This window comes from Vanacampus margaritifer, chromosome 14 (assembly GCF_051991255.1).
Source record: "Vanacampus margaritifer isolate UIUO_Vmar chromosome 14, RoL_Vmar_1.0, whole genome shotgun sequence".
Classification (NCBI taxonomy): Eukaryota; Metazoa; Chordata; class Actinopteri; order Syngnathiformes; family Syngnathidae; genus Vanacampus; species Vanacampus margaritifer.
Window position 1 is genome coordinate 9,750,593 of NC_135445.1, and position 20,388 is coordinate 9,770,980.

The window sequence follows — 20,388 nt, forward strand, 5'->3', positions numbered from 1 at the left end:
TTCCTGTGAAAAGGGTCCTTGCAAGGATGGATTTATTACAGAGATCTCCGGTCACACAATTGAATACCACCAAATGAAGTGTCATCCAAGAATGTGTGTCCCTCCCCCCAGGAGACACAGCCCTTTATTACAATCCGAGTTGGTACAAAAACGCCTCTTCGCCTCCCATCAAATACGAAAGTCAGATTACATTCTCACAGTATGCTAGGTTGATCTTTCACTTTTAGACAAAACAGAATCTCAATATGCCAGCTTGCACTTTCTCCAAACAGAATCTCAGTATGTCAGATTGAACTTTCTCAAGCAGGACACTGAAAGGGAATTTAGACAAAACAAGATAACAGATAGGTTAAGGTCGAGTTATATTGAGTTTAACATTATTTCACCTGCTCTACACATCTATAACTAAATTAAAAATGGTTAAAATATAAAATAAAGAATTAAAAATGTTAACAATGTTAACACTAACAAGACAAGAAATGTGTAGGTGATACTAATTTGGTTTGAAAGCTCGGTAAATGTTAATCCTTACTAACAAATTTAGGCTAATTTGTAACGTAACATTTGTTAAATATTGATGTCAAGGACTATCGGCATGTTTCTTGTGCGACATTTAATGTTAATTAGGAAACAAGTCGGCTGTGTTCATGCCCTCAACGGTATACTTTTTTTTATGTGCCATGCTGCACCTGCTTGCGCGAATCTGTGAACGTACCAAAACTTAGTCTAACCCGCCCCTGCGCAATTTTACACTGCCACCTCATGCCAGAATTGCACTAGGCACGAAAATAGCCCCAGTCAATCATCATCACCACAAAATATTGAATACAGTCATTTGTTGTATTCTTTCATATCTTTCTTTTCAAACGAACTGAGCTTATATACTTTTTTTTAGATTAATATTTTATATCCAGCTTCTATTCATAAGCAAATTGGCTGAAGACATTGTTAATATTTACATTTAGTGACATTCTCCAAAATGCGGCGCGGGGTTATTTTGAGAAGAGTTCATTAGATTTGCAGATTTTCTGCGTCACAAGCTTTGACTGCGCGGCATGTGATTGACACGCGAACCCGCCTCATTATGGAGCCGCCCGCCACTGTCTTGTCTCTCTGTGGCCATAAACAACAGTGACCAGGGGGATTTGAACTCCCTCATCAGGCATCCCGGTGATGTAACTGAGGACCTAGCTGGCTAATTAATTTGGTTATCTATGCTTGTAAGTCCCAATGACCTTTACAACAATGTGCTTGGATCATTTTTTTCTCTCTCATGTTGGCACCAAAGATGAAAAGCCCTTTTTTTCTTATTTGTCATTGAGCTGAATGCCATGCTGAAAATGTCACCGGTTTATCACGACCGCAGCTCAATTCTTAAACAGCAAGAGCGGAACTGAATGGCGACGTGCGGAAAGTGGCAGCCCTAGAAAGTAAATGGGCGTCTAAGCACCCTCGTGTTGATATCCTCATCCGCGACATTCCCCGATTCATTTCCGAAGTCATCTGGCTCCCTGATTTCCTAATCACGACCAAGCAATGAAGAGCATTTTAACACGACTTACTCCATTTCCTGTGCGTCGCATGAGTTGAATGAAGGTGAGAAGGTCCCAATGCCGTGTGTCAGAGAGTATTAGCTGTCACTACAGCTTGTCACTTCTGGTTTGCTGGGAGATTTTCCTCAGTGGTGCGCCTCCATTTGTTGTCGGCCTACGATTGTAAAGGGCGTGCCCTGGGCAAACTTATTCAAAATTGCATTCCAACAACATTTCCATTATGGAAGAGACCAGGGCAAAAATAAACAGCGCTGTCTACTTTGAGTGTATAAAAAAAAAAAAACTATCTTCTTCTCTTTAACCCTGGAGAACCCAAGAACCCTTTTCTTTTTTGGAAAATTATGAATTATACATTACATGACTGCTATAAATTCACTGAACACCAAAATATATGTTTTTTCAATTTTAACCCTTTATTCCCTAATTTAGGATTAGGGCGAAATTTGACCCTTTGGGATTTAGGGTTATCATTTCGAAAAATCTGAATAACAAAAACTGTCAGTAAACTATTTAGAATTTAAGAAAATAATCAATCAAATACACAGCTACATTGAACAATATAATTTTTTTGTTTTATTTGTTGCATTTTAGCCATCTTGTCACCACCACTCTGGCTCATGTAAGTGCAATATTCATCCACTAGATGGCCCCATGCAGGGGTCAGAAGTGGCACTCTGGACTTTTGAAGTTAAATTTGTAAAAAAAAAAAAAAAGGTATTTGTTATTTGAGTAGCAGAATTTATAGGGGCGAAATTTGACCCCGTGGGTTCTCCAGGGTTAATCCTTATAGGGCGATCTTTGGAATGCTGTTATTACATTCGTTTTTAATTAAAACTTACGTCAAATATAATGATGTTGTTTATAGGGGTGCCCCGATCTGATTTTGATATCGTCTCCCGGTCCGCTAGCAGCCAAAAAAACAGTATCAGTCTCCGATAATAGCGCTCATATCCAAGCAGTCCCAACTAACCCAAACGTTAGGAAGAAATGAGCCACATTTTCTCATACCTAATTTTGCTGACTAGTCTTCTTTGTTCAAATAGAATCACTTGATCAAGTCTCTTTGAACATTTACTAAAAAAGGAATAAGCACATATATGATTCCTGCTTATGTTGTATCAGATCGATATTGGTATTAGACAGTATTCTATGCTGTAGTATTGGTATTGGAAGTGGGAAAAAAAAGTGAAAAGATTTGGTTATTTAAAAATATTGATATCCCAATAATGTTTACTTGTATGACAGAATTCACTAGGGATTTTCTATACCACTTTCTTTCAGACTGATACCAGTAAGAGTACTCAAAACTTGAGTAGTCACCGATAACAATACCAAGTACTTTTGATGCATAAAATGTCCTCAAAATAACAGTGACAGATCATTTTAAAGAAAGACCTAATATATATATGCAAATATTAAAAAAAAAAAATCCTTAAAATTGCATAAAATAATGAAACTTTTCAATTCTTCTTCTTCCTAATGGCAAGTGCCAATACCTTGAAATAAGGCCTGGTATCGGCCTGATAACAATACCTGGTGTCGATACTTAATATATTAAGTAACTAACATATTTCTACTGCCTAAATAAAAAGCAGTCCATTTACCACTCATAATGATTTTTAGGGGCGGCATGGCTCAATGGTAGAGTAGGTGTTTCACAACCCAGTGGTTGTGTGTTCGATTCCCCGCCCTTGTGACCGTGTGGGAGTGTCCTTGAGCAAGATACTGAACCCCCAGTACTTCTTTTTATTATTATTTTTTTTCTCTTTTTCTTTTCCTGGAGTGCTCAGTATTGTTCATTCAGTAATTTTACCGATTTGACATCATCATCATTGCTCTCTTTTTTATTTTTATTTTTTTATTATTATTATTATTTTTATTTTTTTTGTATGTGGGTGAGTAGGTGTATGTGTGTGTGAGTGTGTGTGTATTCATTAGTTCACCTAAAACCTATTAAAAAAATCCCATACCGTTCACTTAAACCAAACACTTCCAGCCAAAGTCGTGAGGCCGTCAGGAGACCCGAGGAAGGACCAAAGAAAAGAAAGGAAAGTGAAATCCAGCACCCCAGTACTTCTGATGCTGTCAGTAGGTGATTGCAGGATCAGTGTGAAGCGCTTTGAGGGCCTTCTAAGGTGGAAAAGCGCCATGCAAGTGAAAGACAATTTATAATTAGTGACGCATATCGCTGTTGTCAGGTCGAAACCTTGTACCTCCAAAATTGTCGCTTTTCAGGAGACCTAAAAAACGGCATGTTTGTTTGCATCAACAAACAAGAACAAAAAATTTTTTAATAACTTGGAAAAATGACACCCACATGTGTTTTAGATTTTTGAAAAAATATTAAATTTACTTTGGGAAAGTAGGTTCTTGCAAAAATATTCTTTTGGACTATGTAATGCTGCATTATTTGTTGCAATTTATAAAATTATGTTCAAAGCATTTCACCCAGCCCTAATGTGCCCAAGTCACAAAACGAGAGACTTACAGGAGTTTACACGTTCGCAATGTGAATTTTTGTCCCTTTTAGAAACAGTGCAAACATAGAAAAGGAATTTTTGAGTGGTTACCTCCTACTGTGCGCGATGTGCCCAGACTTGGTGTCAAGTGGAGCGTATGTGATGGACTAATTATGGATGCTTGGGCCAAGCACTGGCTGCATGCTTATTAGCCCTCTGGCGCACATGGGTGGAAATACTAAGCTTCTGACGCCAATAAAAGACTGTTATTAAATTGTAAATATAGTTTGTTTTTTTGATCTCACACTACATGAAGCCTTAATGGTTATATTTCGTTGGAATGCTAATTTGTTCCAGCATACCTTGACCTTCGATATTCCTTTTTGGAATTAGTACTCATAAAATGTTGACACTTGATGTCATTTTGTTTCCTGCCTGAGACAGCATGGTAATCATTTAACTTTTCAAACTTGATGTAATACACAAGTATAGAGGACCAAAACTGCCAAAATTAAAAGTCAATTAATGAATGAATAAATAAATAAATGACTAAAAGTATAAATAAAAACGGATATAAAAATCAAATTCAAAAATTAAGTACAAAAAAATAAATATGAATGGAAATAAAAACAACAACAAAAACCAAGAAACGCTGAGAGCCGCCCCCTCATTTGAATAACAATTCGTCCTGGCAGCGTGTGTGCAACAGCGTGAAATAAATAAATGTGAGAACTGATTGATACAAATGTCATTTTTATTTATTGTGTGATATTTAATTGTATTTATATATTTATTTTTGTATTTATTTCAACATTTATATTTATTATTTTAATCTCTTTTTTATTTTTGTATTATTTTTACTTGATATATATATATATTTTTTTGGTTTTGTTTTTGTTTACATTTATATTTATTTTGTATTAAAATTTTCAATTATATTTTTTATATCATTTCATTTTAGTCATTTATTTATTTATTTTTCATTTTGGGAGTTTTTGTCCTCCACACACAAGTTCCTGTTCTACACGAATGCTGTTGGTCAACTATATGTATAAAAGTTATTAAGATATATTGCTTCTTCTTCTGATGGAATCGGTGATCGATTGTTTGTTTGTTTTTCTTTTTCCAAACTCGCTGATTGGTGATCGGTTGAAAAATCGTGATCATGTAAAGCCTACTTTAAAATGTTAGCCAAAAGAATCTTTTGTATGGAACCATAAAAAAAAAAGCTCCGTATGATGGAACACTTTCCCAAATGCGGTAAACCAGACTCGCCGCGACATGAAAATGAAGATGTGACAGTTTTTATGCCGAGCACTTTTATGAAACTAGGGCCCATCCTATTTTTACTGATTGTTGCCCAATTTACACGAATGTTCCAATCCCCAAGAACAATTTTGCAAATTTTCCATCAATACAGTCTCTTTAAGTTATGTATGAAGACATCCCCCACCACTTACAATACCTTTCAACACTGTTGTCATGGAGGAGTAGCTGAGGGGAACTGTCTCCTCGAGTGCAGAGCAGGTCTTAATCAGACGCTTGATGGAGACTAACCGCGGGGGTGCCTTGCTCAAGCTGCAGAGATGCTCCAGTGATCATCACTTGTGAAACTGTGCAGTCAAAGATGATCATCTAAAGAAATGATGTGACAGCCGTGTTGCGTGTCACCTCAAGTTTGAGGTCGGCATAACCTCACACAGCCTGGAGTAGAATTTTGCATTGCATCCTTACTGGGAAACACGGTACATAATGTTCTCATCATTTTAATGAGACAGTTTTCAATATAGAAACATTACAATAAATATTAGAAATCCTTAATTAGTTAATAATTATGTAAAATATACCACATTATTATATACAGTATGTATACATTTTTAACAATGGTTAATGGTCTTTCATTTGTATAGTACTTTTCCACCTTATTTATTTATTTATTTATTTACCGGTATTTATTTTCCCGTAAAATATGTTTTATTCTCGCTAAATTATGAAAATTGTTCATGTTTGCATGTAATCAACATAGTGTCAGGCCCATCATTAATACAAAGTCAGGTTTAAACAATTACTGTATTCTTACACTGCAATTTTAGGTTATCATAGTTAACATAAACTAATGAAATAACAACAACAAAAATTGTGAACAAAATAAATAAAAAATGTGTGTGTGTGTGTTTCTTTAAATTATAACTGAAACTGATGATAACGGAAATTGCATTTTACTATAACTAGCTAAGGTGTCATTCGTTTTTGTCCTCAATTAAATTCCTGAGCATTTGTTTTTTGTTTTTGCTTTTTAATTATTTTGTGATTATTGTACGGTCCTACAAAAGAAAGGTCGAACTGTCGTTTTGAAATTTTACTTTACTACTCAATACTTACTGGCCTTTCCGTTTAAATCTTGCACTCTTCAAATATGCTATATATAAAAAACTAAATCTAATCCTAAAACTAATAAAAACTCAACTAAATGGAAGCATTTACTTTACTACTCAATACTTACTGGCCTTTCCGTTTGAATCTTGCACTCTACAAATATGCTATATATAAAAAACTAAATCTAATCCTAAAACTAATAAAAACTCAACTAAATGGAAGCATTTACTTTACTACTCAATACTTACTGGCCTTTCCGTTTAAATCTTGCACTCTACAAATATGCTATATGTAAAAAACTAAATCTAATCCTAAAACTAATAAAAACTCAACTAAATGGAAGCATTAAAAAAAAGCTAATAGAAAATAATAAACCTGCTCTAAAAGCATAATTAAAACTAGTTGAATTATAAAAAAATTAAAGTCAAAAGAAAACTAAAAAGTAAATTTAAAAAAAACTATACTGACTAACAATGCTGAGTACGGATTTTGTTACCATGACAACTAGGAGTGCCTACTTGTTTTGTGCATTGTTTGTATTTTCATTCATGGAGTCAACATTTCATTACCAAACCACCAAATTACACTTGCCAATTAGTGTACCAATCCCCGTGCAGCCGTCGCCGCATTGCCAAAAAGGTTCCTTACGGTTAAACATAGCATGTGATTATAGTTTCCCAACCTGCCGTCATCATCCGCACAGTTGTCGCGCTGCTCTCGTCTCTGCCACGGATCTTTGAGAGGCTTGATTCGATTTCAAGGTTCCAGTGTTTAGATTACCGTGCCAGGGTGCCAACTGCCAACACCTTGCCAGCGGCCTACTTTTGTCTCAGTGAGCGAGAAGAATGTGTGCCACGTGCTGCGGGGACACGCCCATGTGGGGCTGACATTGAGGCTCCCTTGTGGCTGAACCTCTAGATCTATGTCAGGTTTCCATTATGACATCTAATGAACATGGCCTTCATTTTCTCACCGCTGAAAATTAACAGATTTTTTTTCTTCCCCTATCACATCCTGATAAGAGCAACTCAGCACAGCAACAGAATCAAGCGCTGTCTTTTATTGGGCCTCAGTCATTACATTTTATTAGCAAGACCTCTCCAAATATTGCCCTGGGATTCAAATGTAGTCATTACTTATTCATGATATTCACAATTCAGTCCAAATTGTAATACATTTATTCACATACTCATTCATCTGCTCCCCGTTGTGGGGAATTGCTCCTCGGTTCACCTCTCACATTTTGTTATAAATCTTAAAATTAATGTGTAGTACGTTGTCTTAACTACTCGGCGGGCATATAATTGGTTTAAAGCCTATTCTGGGCTGAGTGTTTCCACAAAGAGATATTTATCCCTCCCTTTGATTCGGCTTTTTTTGTATATTGGTAATTATTCATCAGGTTTTAAACAAATTTCACGACGTCATTAAAATCTGCAACACATTGTTTGTGATTTAATATTTTGTGCTTTGTGCTCAGCTGCAGTAGTTCTTGGAAAACAGTTAAATTGATATGCTTATCTTTGGAATATGTTAAATTGACATATTCCATTCATCTTTCATGTGGATATATTTATCGTTCGTCGCCTAAAATGAATCAAATGTTACCTGTCAGGTACGATATATCACAAAGACGGTACATTGCTGTTCAGTTTATGTGTCTGTAGATTGAGGTTGAAACTCTTAAGAACTCTTGATAAAATGACACCGTTTTGGACAAAAGCACACATAAAGACAAGACTTCTGGTGAAATGTTGTTTTATTGATCAATTAGAACAAAACAAATGAACATTTAAGACTCAGCGTTCAATTTACTTATTCAAATATACCAATCAAAATTCACATACTTTTTGATAAATACACCAGTTAGCATGTTGGCGTACTTAAGAGGAAGACGCAAAAGCAGTCCTGTAGCTGGAATATACCTGATACAAAGGTGCCAAAGAACTGCTTTGCGAGCTTGAGTTTACTTTCGATTCACTAGCTGGCCATCGCTAGGTAACAAAATTACACACATTGAAATCTATCAAGACTGCCAACGTTCCTTAACTCATTCACTTCCAGACATTTTCACTAAAGCAACCCCCTTTGCTCCCGGCTATAAAAACATGGAACCTACCCAAAGAAAGATTAGAGTCTCTTCTTTCATCAGGAAAAGAAAGAACATCTGTTTAGAATATAGCTAAGTTTCATCATTATTCACAAATCTGTTTATAACTATGGGTCCATGAGCTTGTTTGCGACATGGCCCTGATTGATCGCTTATACTCTGCTGCCACCTGCTGTCCGTTTTTGTAATTACTGCCATTGCTTCACCCATTCGCTGCAGTTGAAAGGCTGCATCAAAGCCTTATGTATGCTCTAGCATTAAAAAATGTATAAATACGTCTTTGGGACACTTAAAACATTTACAATAGAACGTATTTATGCATTTTGGGGAGCAAATACGTTAAGCATATTTTGCAACATAAACTTATTGATACAAATGTCAGATCCTATTCTACCTTTTTATGGTTGTCAAAAACAAGATAGGCCTAAATCCCGGCATACTCTGTTTTATTCTACTGCATGAATTATAAATTGTAATTGTGTCTGGATTTAAATTTTGTCTTCTCAGGTTATTGATCTATGGCCAGTACTGCAGTCACGTGGAGAACGCCCAGAAGACACTGGATGAACTAATAGCAACAAGGGAGGATGTGAAGATCAAAGTAGAGGTGATCACCTTCACCAATCTCGTGTTTTTATTCATACTTCACTGTCAGAAGTACAACGATGATGAGATAGAAAGATGTGACCGTCTTGTTTTTGCAGTTCTTTAAACCAACTTTTAAATAATGCTTGCAAATGCGAGACAGAGAGAGCAGTGATAGGCAAAGTGTTGTTATAAGGGCTCCTACTAGTGGAATGTGAAATAATCATTGCATTAAATACAAATCAAATTTTCAAAAACATGAAAAACAATCAAGTATTTGAATCAAACTTGTAGCTTGTAGTACATTTTTCCTAATCCATTACATTACATTTTATAAATTTCATGTATGTTTGTACATTTAAGTATAAAAATTTGTGGTGTCAGGCGATTAATTTTTTAAATCATAATTAATCACATGACTAAAATAGTTAACTCACGATTCATTGCAAATTTTATCTCTGTTCTAAATGTACAATAAAATGTAAAAAAATAATGTTTTCTTAGTTTCATACTCTTGCTGCTGTACTCTTGATTTTTTTTTGACTAATGGAAAAATGGCTGCACATTTTAGTCGATACAGTAATTTCATAAACATTCATAAAATTGAGTTAAAATTAAAAAGTGTGATATTGATTTGTGTTGAGGTTATTTCTGCCACTAGATGGCATAATTGCATTTGTTAGACGGTGGTGACAGCTCAGTGCATTTTTCTTTTCATATTAAGAGCTATCTAATCTTTAACATGAAGTAACTTGTCAAAATCTGCACATTTTTAAAATTGTAAAATACAATTTGACCCCAGTCTCGACAAATATAAGCATTATTGTTCATTTTATTACAGTTAAATTTCGACGTGGACGTGTCTGCTGCATTGCGACTGCAATTCCTCCAGTACAGGCTTTCCAAGTGAGGAGTGGTCATTAATCACTTGTTTAAAAAAAAATTGTGGCGTTAAAGGAACTTTAAATCAACTCAAAATTAACACACTAATTTTGACACCCCTAATAAAAATAAATGTTCATTTAATCTTTTAAGAACTGTTTGTTTTAAAACATTTATAAGTACAATGTCTATTTAATTTATTTTCACTATATTTGACTTTAAAAGGGATTTCAGCAAATATTTGTTAAATGTCTAATCACTTTTACTAAATCATATTTTAATTGATGATAGGTGAGTTTTTAGAGCGTCACCGAGGATTTGTTTAAAAAGAAAAGCTTTGTATGGTGCTAAAAATGCTTCTCACAGTCACGTTGCACAATAAAGTCATTTAAAGAGGATAAGCCTCCCCTGCTACTGCGGCGTTATGGAAGCTTGAAAACACGCCGAGACACACAAACCACTATGAGGGAGCCTTAAAGGCTGCCTGTTTCTTTTGGAAGCATGCCATTTGGTTTTGTCAAAGGAACCTCCAAGTTAGCATGCACGGCATTTGTGTCACAAATAGCTGGCACGGCAAGTGCTTTTGTGTGTTCAAAGAATAAACTGACCTCATTGTTGCTAATGGAATTCCACACAAAATATGGAAGCGTTGCTGCTACAGCAACCAAGTGGCATGAATTGTTAACCAAGAATGCATGTCCCTTAATTGGCGAGGAAATTCAACATGCGGCACTATGTAATGTGTGATGAACAGCCCTATTGTGTGTTGTTGTTGCTTTACAGGAATGCACTATGAAAGTGCAGGAAGGCAAGTTCAAGCTGCAGGATCTTCTGGTGTTTCCCATGCAGAGGGTACTCAAGTATCACTTACTGCTAAAGGTAGATACTCGTACTGTATAATAGAAAGTAAAAGACTGGCCAATGAACACTCACATTTAAAGCTCTGTGTTTTTTTACTTATTTGAAGTAATTGCCTACTTGTGTAAGTAACACTTAGCATCTATTAATGCCTAAGTAGAGGGCCACACAAGCCCTCACCCTTGCTCGGTGTGACCCATGAGTTGGTGGATATGTATGACGTCTAGCTCGTAAATGGGGGAAGGTCAGCAGCTTCGGCTGGTCTCTGCAGGGCAATGTGCACTCGGCCGCGGTTTGTGTTCACCATGCCTGCAGGTGGGTCAGATAGACGAGGCAATGTGCTCAGTGGCACATTGGCACACCATCTGTGACCCGCAAGTTTTCCATCGCTAGATTTAGTGGGGGGGGGTTGCTGCTAACAACTACTTAGCTTGCATTGTGGACTACACCTTGCCATCTGACTGAAGCCGCTTCATTCCCAATAGGACAAAGTAGTTTGACTGGGTTTTGGGTTGGATCACGAGGTCATTGAAATGTATATGTCACTCTTGACGGGGGTAATGATGTTATCAGTCGCGACAATGAAGTTGTTATGCAGTTGCTATGTCCCTTGTAGTGATTAAGTTGACAGTTGCTAACCCTTGAGACAATGTTGTCAGTTGCTATGCATTTGCTGTCACATGTGACAATAAAGTTGTCAGTTGCTATATCTGTTGGAGTGATTAAGTTGTCAGTTGCTAACCCTTGTGACAATGTATTTGTCAGTTGCTATGCAGTTGCTATGTCCCTTGTGACAATTAAGTTGTCAGGTGCTATGCAGTTGCTATGTCCCTCGTGACAATGAAGTTGTCAGTTGCTATGCAATTGCTATGCCCCTTGTGACAATGAAGTTGCCAGTTGACATGCAGTTGCTATTTCCCTTGCGGCATTGAAGTTGTGAGTTGCTATGCAGTTGTGATGTCCTCTTTGAGAATAAATTATGCATTTGCTGTCACCTGTGACAATAAAGTTGTCAGTTGCTATATCTGTTGGAGTGATTAAGTTGTCAGTTGCTAACCCTTGTGACAATGTATTTGTCAGTTGCTATGCAGTTGCTATGTCCCTTGTGACAATTAAGTTGTCAGGTGCTACGCAGTTGCTATGTCCCTCGTGACAATGAAGTTGTCAGTTGCTATGCAATTGCTATGCCCCTTGTGACAATTAAGTTGCCAGTTGACATGCAGTTGCTATTTCCCTTGCGGCATTGAAGTTGTGAGTTGCTATGCAGTTGTGATGTCCCCTTTGACAATAAAGTTGTCAGTTGCTATGTCCATTGTAGTGATTAAGTTGTCAGTTGCTAACCCTTGCGACAATTAAGTTGCCAGTTACGATGCGTTTGCAGTTTATATGCAGTTGCTATGTCCCTTGCAGCAATTGAGTTGCCAGTTGCTATGCAGTTGATATGTTCCTCTAATTGTGCCTTTAGGTCTTATATTTTAGGTTCAGTATGTGTGACTCTTATTTTGTCATTTAAGCCTTCATTCTGTCATATAGAATTGTGCATTGCCATTACTAGCGAGAGTTACACAATGCCCACTTTTATCAGTAGTCACATTTAAAAGTGCAGCATCAGGAAGGCACACTTTGGCAGAAACTGTTGACTGTACTGTATTTTTAAGAGTAAAGCGTTGTTGGAAAAAAAAAAATTCTAAGCATTCTAAATGTTAGCATGTTTTATTTATGGTTTAAACTATTGATGTAGGCAGGTAAAATCACTTTTAGATGAGTGTCAATTATTTGCAGAAATTCGCCATTCACATTCGGGCTCATTATGTAGCTACCGGATTCTATGTTGTGTGGGCATTGAGCAGTTTTTCACCCTTGAGAGGACTGACTGCTCTTGTTTACTGAATGATTCATAGTTGTAGCCGATTATTCATATAAATAACAAACATTTGTATGAGCATCAGGTGTGATGCTCACCTTGAGCTCTGCCAGCTTGAAATTTGCATTTGATATAACAAATAATGTAATAGTAAGAATAAAAGAAAATCATTCCCTCATGTGCTCCTCTCTCATCGCAAACATAAAAAACAAACTGAGCATTGTTACTTCTTCTATACATGAATTGACTTTGCATCTCAACTCTTGATCATTAGAGTTCATGGTGTGTTGCGTAATGGCAAGTGCTTTGTGTTAGGTGATAGAAGGTCCAGGCAGTGTGACTTCTCTATCAGTGTGAACTGCACCCCCGCAGTCCTGAGTTGCGTCAAGGCACTAAGGTCAAATCAAGCGTGCACTAATAAGATTAAGCTAGCCCCATTTCACTGCTCTTCGTTGCTTTTCAGCAAGGCGCCGCAAAAAGCTCTCCTCATGCAGTTTGGCATGTTTTTTTTGTCTTAAAGCCAAAAGATTTAAATACAAGAAACTGAAAAGTGAAGAACTTAAAAAAAAAATTGTTTTTTTTTTAGGGATGTTTGATTCCATTTTTTTCCAGTATGAACCAAGGACCGATACTTTTGATACATAAAACTCGCCACCCGCTCCCCCCAAAAAACAATGACAGATCATTTTAAAGAAAGACTATATCCCAATACAGTCAGGGTTTCCCCCAGTGCTTTATAGGCCTGGTGGGCCGCCAGGTTTTTCTCGCCACTACCCGCCAGGCTAAACTTTTTTTTTTTTTTCGACTTTACGGCGCCCGTGCCTTGTCCATAGCACTTTCTTTTTTGTTAATTTCCTACAGTAATCACGGCATTTTAAAGTTATTTAAAAAATATATACATCAATTATTTGAAGTTTTGTTGTTGTTACCTCCAGCAACGGACGTCCATCAGGTTAGTGTTAGGGGCTCGTCATCAGGCGTGTCATATTTCCGTGTTTATAAGCTTGAATCAGCTCCGCTTTGCTAACCATCAGCAATAAATGTTCGTGCGGAAACACAAAATATTGGTTCCGACGTCTTCCGGGTCGCGCAAATATGTTTTTAAAATTATTGTGCAAAGTATTTTGATGTAAACATCGACTTTAACGGGGAAATCCGACTTAAATCGAAATTGGGGTTACAGCGTAGGAACGGAACTCGACCGTAACTTGAGGACTCCCTGTATATATTAGGGGTGTCAGGCGATCATTTTTTTTAATCGTAATTAATCACATGACTTCAATAGTTAACTCACGATTAATAGCAAATTTTTAGATCTGTTCTAAATGTACAATAAAATGTACAATATTTTTTTTTTAGGTTTCATACTCTTATTAACATAAAAGTGGGGAAAAATAATAGAAATATGGCTGCAAGCCTTCCATAAAAGCATTGGTCATTAATTGCGCAACAAATTAGTGGTGTTAAAGGAACTTTAAATTAACTCCAAATTAACGCACACATTTTTTCACCCCTAATATATATATATATATATATATATATATAACTTTGGACAAGATCCATTTTATAGGTGCAATTGAGATTTGCCGTTGTTGTGACTTTATAAATTATGACATCATTTACGGTATTTTTTCAATGTCTAGAAGTATAATCCGTTGCACATCATCTCCTTTTTCCACTTGCAATGATTTATTGGTCTAAATCTCATTGCAGCTCAACGGCATTTCATACATCATTGCAGCATTTAATTACTTCCCCCTCAGAGGAACAGAAGAAAAGCAATTGCTGATCATAAAGATGTGGAATGTTTGTTTGTGGGAGACCACAGTTGCGCGTTTCTTGTTACTGCAATTTCAGAACTGGAATCTCGTTACAATTCACTCCGATGATTTCTTCAGTTTTATGTATGTTCAATGTATTCTTGGCCATATCAGTGTTGGTTCTATGATCAGAGTAAAGAGCTAATATACATCACTATCAGCAAGCATCTCTTACCATGATTGGCCGTTATCTCAATTTCACCCTCAATGTCAAAGATTCTGTTACACTGTACAACAACATAACACAAGTCTTTCCTTACAGGAACTGCTGAGTCGCTCGGCGGACCGACCAGAGAGACAACAACTAAAGGAGGCGCTGGAGGCTATGCAGGTCTGTGTTGCAAATATTTTTAACTGACTTCAAATCAGAAATAAACTTCTTTTTTTTTTGCGCTCTTAGGACTTGGCCATGTACATCAATGAAGTCAAGCGGGACAACGAGACACTGAAGAAAATAAGTGAATTCCAAAGTTCTATAGAAAATCTTGTAAGTATTTTCACTTGGTCATCGGCCTTTTTAAAGGTTGAAACACAAACTCATGTGGGACGCTGGTCTACTTTTCAAAACATTTGATTACATAAAAAATGACACTTGTCGCCATCACGAATCCTTCAACAGTTCAAGTGAAAAGGCAATGTTTTAAGTCACATTTAATGTTCTAAACTGTCATTCGAGTCTATAGTGAATGAAAAAAAAATATCATGTTTCCGAATTTCTGTTTCAATTGTTGAAATACAAAGTTGGTGATTTTCGATTAAGAGCTGTTGCCGCGGCAATGCACAGTTCACCCCAAAAATAAATTGGTGTTGTAACTCACACCACCACAATAGGCTTTTAAAAATGGATTTACATGACTTCTCTACACAAGGATGTGGAAATGTATTATATCCCAGCAGGGGCTGCATCATTTATTCTATATCTATTTGGATTCTCTGTGAGCCTCATGTGCTTGTGAATTTTTTATAAGCTCTCATTAGTTATAACAATCAGTGAATTGACCCTGACTGTATGTGTGACCTAAGCAGCAGGTGAAGCTGGAGGAGTATGGGAGGCCAAAGATAGACGGCGAGCTGAAGGTCTGCTCCATCGTCAACCGTACTAAACAGGACCGGTGAGTCTCAACTAGGGATGGTCGATACTACTTTTTCTTCAGCAGTCACCGATACCAAATACTGATACGACTCGTACGTTTGATTAGCGGTGTCAAAATTAGTGTTTTACTTAAAAAATTTAACGTGCGATTAATGACCGCCCCTTACTTGGAAAACCTGTACTGGGGGAATTTCAGTCACAACGCAGAAGACATATCCGCGTCAAAATTTATTAATCTCTCCCCCAAAAAATGATTCCCAGCTAAAATGAAAAAAAAGGGAAAAAACAAAACAAAATGGAAAAAAAATTAATATATTTTTTTTGCAGTAATAAATGTAATAATAATGCATAGATTGTTGGAGACTGGGGTCAAGTTGTATTTTACAATTTTAAAAATGTGCAGAATTTCACAAGTTACTTCATGTTAAAGATTAGATAGCTCTTAATATGAAAAGAAAAATGCACTGAGCTGTCACCACTGTCTTACGATTATGCCATCTAGTGGCAGAAAATGACCTCAACACAAAACAATATCACACTCATTTTTTACAGTACCTCTTTTTTAATTTGAACTCAATTTTATGAAATATTGTGAAATTACTGTATCAGTGACTAAAAGATGCAGCCATATTTGCAGCAGTTTAAATTTTTTTCCACTTTTATGTTTACAAGAGCATGAAAAAAAACATTGTACATTTCATTGTAATGTAGAACAGATATAAAAATATGCGATTAATCATGAGTTAACTACTGAAGTCATGCGATTAATTGCGATGCAAATTTTTAACCAGCCCTTCTTTTGATACATAACATTTCCCCCAAAATAATAATTATAATATCCTAATATAGCATTTTTCCTTAAAATTTTATGAAATTAATAACAAATTTCTGTTATCTTTTTTCCATTTGTGTATTAAAAAAACCACACAATAACTCTTATGTCTTGTCACATGACAGTTAATCTAAAAATAAATGACTGTAATGCATGAAGGAACATTCACTCCTCGCTCTGTTTCTTTTTCAGGTATATATTCCTGTTTGATAAGGTTGTCATTGTTTGCAAGAGGAAAGGTTATAGCTATGAGCTCAAAGAGATTATTGAACTCCAGTCGTATAAAATGTCCGATGACCCCATGAACAACAGGGACGTGAAAAAGGTAAGAGGTCAAATTCACAGTTTTAACGAACCCGATGATATCAAATCCAGCCGTAATCATGACCGCATTTGCCCAAAGGCTGATGTAGAAATTAGAAAAAAAAGGCTTTGACGTGCTAGTTGTGCTCATCCATGCTTGAGAAATCATGTAAATTCAACAATAGTCATTATTCATAAAAATGTACAGCAGAGCTAGTCTAACACGGCTTTTTTGTTTTCAATCTGCATGTGGTCTGTCCATGTTGCATGTGTAACTGGGTCTCCTTTATGGTGTCTTTCTTTTTGCATGCTTACCAGTCAAGTGGAAAAATGGTAAGCTCAAGTGACTCTTTTCATTCAACTCATCTTCTCATGATGGCCTAGTTCTGGTGTTTTTGGGCCGCCGTGTGGCAAATGCACGCACCTTACCCGTAATGGCTTTCAAGCGTTTGTACACGAGCATTGCCAAAGCATGCACACACATCATTTAGTTACGAAATACATGGACTGCAACAACTCAAATGTAATAGTTGATGAGTGGATATTCTTGTCTTATTTCGCTGGCGTTGGGCCGAAACCTTGTACCTCCAAAATAGTCACTTTTCAAGAGACCCCAAAAACGGCATGTTTGTTTAACCACTAACATTACATCATCATATTGAGCACGCCATTCTCAACACTTTACATTGGTCATTAATTCGGCATGTAGAGTAACGATACCTTGAAATTAGGCCAGGTTTCGGCCGATAAGTGGTATCGGTACTCGGCCATCCCTATCAATAATTTGTCCAAAAATAGCACCCACCCGTGTGGACTGACCAACAGTATAGATTTTTGCAAAAAAATATTAAAGTGGAAGTCAGTCTTAAACATTTATTAACAATAATATGTTATTTGTGACCTCACTAGTCTAAACATGACATTCTGATGAATATTACATTTTTGGAATAAGAGTTATGCAGCAAAACCCAGCCGTTTTTATCTATCTCAGAGGGCGGCCATTTTGCCACTTGCTGTCGACGTCAATGTTGCTCAGGTCTCAGGCAACAACCAATCAGTGCTCACCTGTTTTTTTTTTTGAAGCTGCTCTGTGATTGGTTGTTACCTGGGACCTGAGCAACATTGATGTTATCTTCAGTCGACAGCACGTGGCAAAATGGCCGCCCCCTGAGATGGATAAAAACGGCTGGGTTTTGCTGCATAACTCTTATTCCAAAAATGTAATATTCATCAGAATGTCATGTTTAGACTAGTGAGGTCACAAATAACATATTATTGTTAATAAATGTTTAAGACTGACTTCCACTTTAATATTTTTTGAGCAACATTGATGTTATCTTCAGTCGACAGCACGTGGCAAAATGGCCGCCCCCCGAGATGGATGAAAACGGATGGATTTTGCTGTTTAACTCCGTATTCCACTAACAAAATATTAACCAGAATACCATATTTAGGCTAGTGGGGCTGCATAGAACATATTATTGTAAAAAAAATATATGAGTTGACTTTCCCTTTAAATTTGCCAAATTGCGATTTATGAGGTTTCAGCAGATGCCAGCGACTTAATATCGCCTTTGCATCAATTTACAATATTGCCATCTGCTGCTCGCTCATGTTTTGTCTCCAGTGGTCGTACGGCTTCTACCTGATCCACCTGCAAGGAAAGCAGGGCTTCCAGTTCTTTTGTAAAACTGAAGACACAAAGAGGAAGTGGATGGAACAGTTTGAAATGGCCATGTGAGTTTTATCACAAATTATTGTTTGTGCAGCACATCATCTTGTACTTACGGTAATTACTTCAGTCAACCGGGTCACGGTTTATTATTTGTTGCTGTTATTGTTCTTGCAGGTCCAACATCAAACCAGAGAGAGCCACGGCTAACCAGCATAACTTCCAAATGCACACATTTGATAAGAACACCAACTGTCGAGCCTGCAAGATGCTACTGAGGTAACAAGAACAAACGCATTCGACCCTGCGGCTAATACAAAGGTGCAGCTTATCCATCAGATCACAAGGGGGCGCACTATAAAGGAAGCGCAAGAGCGCCACGCCAACAAACCAAGTGAGCCCAAATACAGTAGGAGAAACAGAACAAGAGCGAGACAATTTGCGCCCTCATTACGGAAAAGAAAGTAGCGGGAACCTGGTGCGGTAACATAAAACACCTGCGGCTTACAGTCGGGTGCAGCTTATATGTGTACCAAACTCGAGTACTCCCCGAATATAGCTAGCTAGTTAGCTTATAGTTAGGTGCGCCTTATAGTCCAGAAATTACTGTAGTTAGGTAACCTCATCCCGTTTTTATTTAGTCAACTTTTAATCGACTATAAATCTAGCATTTTAGTCCAACAAAACATTTTATTCGTCTAGATATAACAACAAAAACGGTCAATTTTTTTGTCTCGTTTTAGTCAAGACAATCATTTTACCCCCATATTTTTTTGTCAGCAGATAATGTGGGTCATTTTGGATCTAAAACTACTTCACAACATTTTCTCTCATCTTTTTGATGAAAAACAACTTCACACACAATTACAGTGGCTATTATGGCTCCATGCTACGAGTCCCAAAGACGTATTTATATGTTTTTAAATGTTTGTTTGTTTTCATGCTAGAGAATACAGAAGGCTTTGATACAGCCTCTGAACTGAAGAGAATGGTTGAAGCAATGATAGTTATTACAAAAATAGCCAGTAGGTGGCAGTAGAGTATGAGATCAACCAGGGCCCCACAGATTTGTGAATAATGAAGAAACTTCTTAGCTATATTCTATTGCTAATTGATGCAAAACAGAAACAGATAAAAATGTACTTTTTTTCCTGGTGAAAGAAGAGACTCTAATCTTTCTTTTGGTAGGTTCCATGTTTTTATAGCAACTATAAATATTCTGTGGCCTTGCAAAATCTGTCCAAATTCAGTGAAACAGCCAGGAGTGAAAATGGCTGTGAGTGAAAGAGTTAATGAGGGTTTTAGTCTAGTTTAGTCTAGTTTTTATCCGATGAAAAATGTCTTTTGACGAAAATATTTTTGTTTAGTTTCCGTTAACAAAATTAACACTAATGTGAATGAAAAAAAATATTAATACGGAGCCCCTAAAGTGACAAGTCGTCACCATTATGTTGTGTCTGGGAAACATTCAAAACGTCTGAAGTCTTGTCGTCCGCTAAATTAGTGACTGCTTAACATATTTCTCATCCTAATGAGAAACATATTTGACTTACCCCCCCCCCACTTCCCACCCCACCCGCCCACCCCCGATGTGAAATAAACTTCAATCTTTGACGTTTCACTGAGGCTGACAGATGATATTTTTAGACATTATCCTTCCAAACACCGCCCTCCTTCATGTAACAGTGCAGAGCCATCAGAGTGGGGGATAACCCGTGTTATGGAATCACCGCGTCTGCCTCTGTCACACCAGACGGAGCAGAGCAGAGTTGGCTTGGCTAAACTCCACTTTGTGTATTGACCCACAAATTTCATGGCTGGCCTGACCTAAATTTCCAGCCAGTGGGAAAAGGCTTGGGCCAATATTCTCGCTTCCTGCTACATGCTAATTACTCCCGTGGCCTCACCGGGTCCGATTGTGATTTATGACACTTAGCACTCAAAATGACAGTGTGTGACGAATGCAATTGTTGAAAAACAG

The 20,388-nt window shown here is 37.0% G+C and overlaps 1 protein-coding gene across 8 annotated transcripts in view; it reads left to right on the plus strand.

Annotated features, from left to right (window-relative positions):
• The window catches only part of vav2 (vav 2 guanine nucleotide exchange factor), a 177,126-nt gene that overhangs the window by 144,285 nt on the left and 12,453 nt on the right, over positions 1 to 20,388 (plus strand). For 3 of the 8 annotated variants that reach the window (XM_077585972.1, XM_077585978.1, XM_077585974.1), the window contains 9 exons: positions 9,006 to 9,105; positions 10,749 to 10,844; positions 14,770 to 14,838; positions 14,908 to 14,994; positions 15,531 to 15,619; positions 16,625 to 16,757; positions 17,054 to 17,068; positions 18,363 to 18,472; positions 18,585 to 18,686. In XM_077585972.1, the coding sequence (XP_077442098.1) occupies positions 9,006 to 9,105; positions 10,749 to 10,844; positions 14,770 to 14,838; positions 14,908 to 14,994; positions 15,531 to 15,619; positions 16,625 to 16,757; positions 17,054 to 17,068; positions 18,363 to 18,472; positions 18,585 to 18,686 (801 nt within the window). The remainder of the gene's footprint in view (positions 1 to 9,005; positions 9,106 to 10,748; positions 10,845 to 14,769; positions 14,839 to 14,907; positions 14,995 to 15,530; positions 15,620 to 16,624; positions 16,758 to 17,053; positions 17,069 to 18,362; positions 18,473 to 18,584; positions 18,687 to 20,388) is intronic. The other 5 variants (XM_077585976.1, XM_077585977.1, XM_077585979.1 and 2 more) reach the window with 3 other exon arrangements.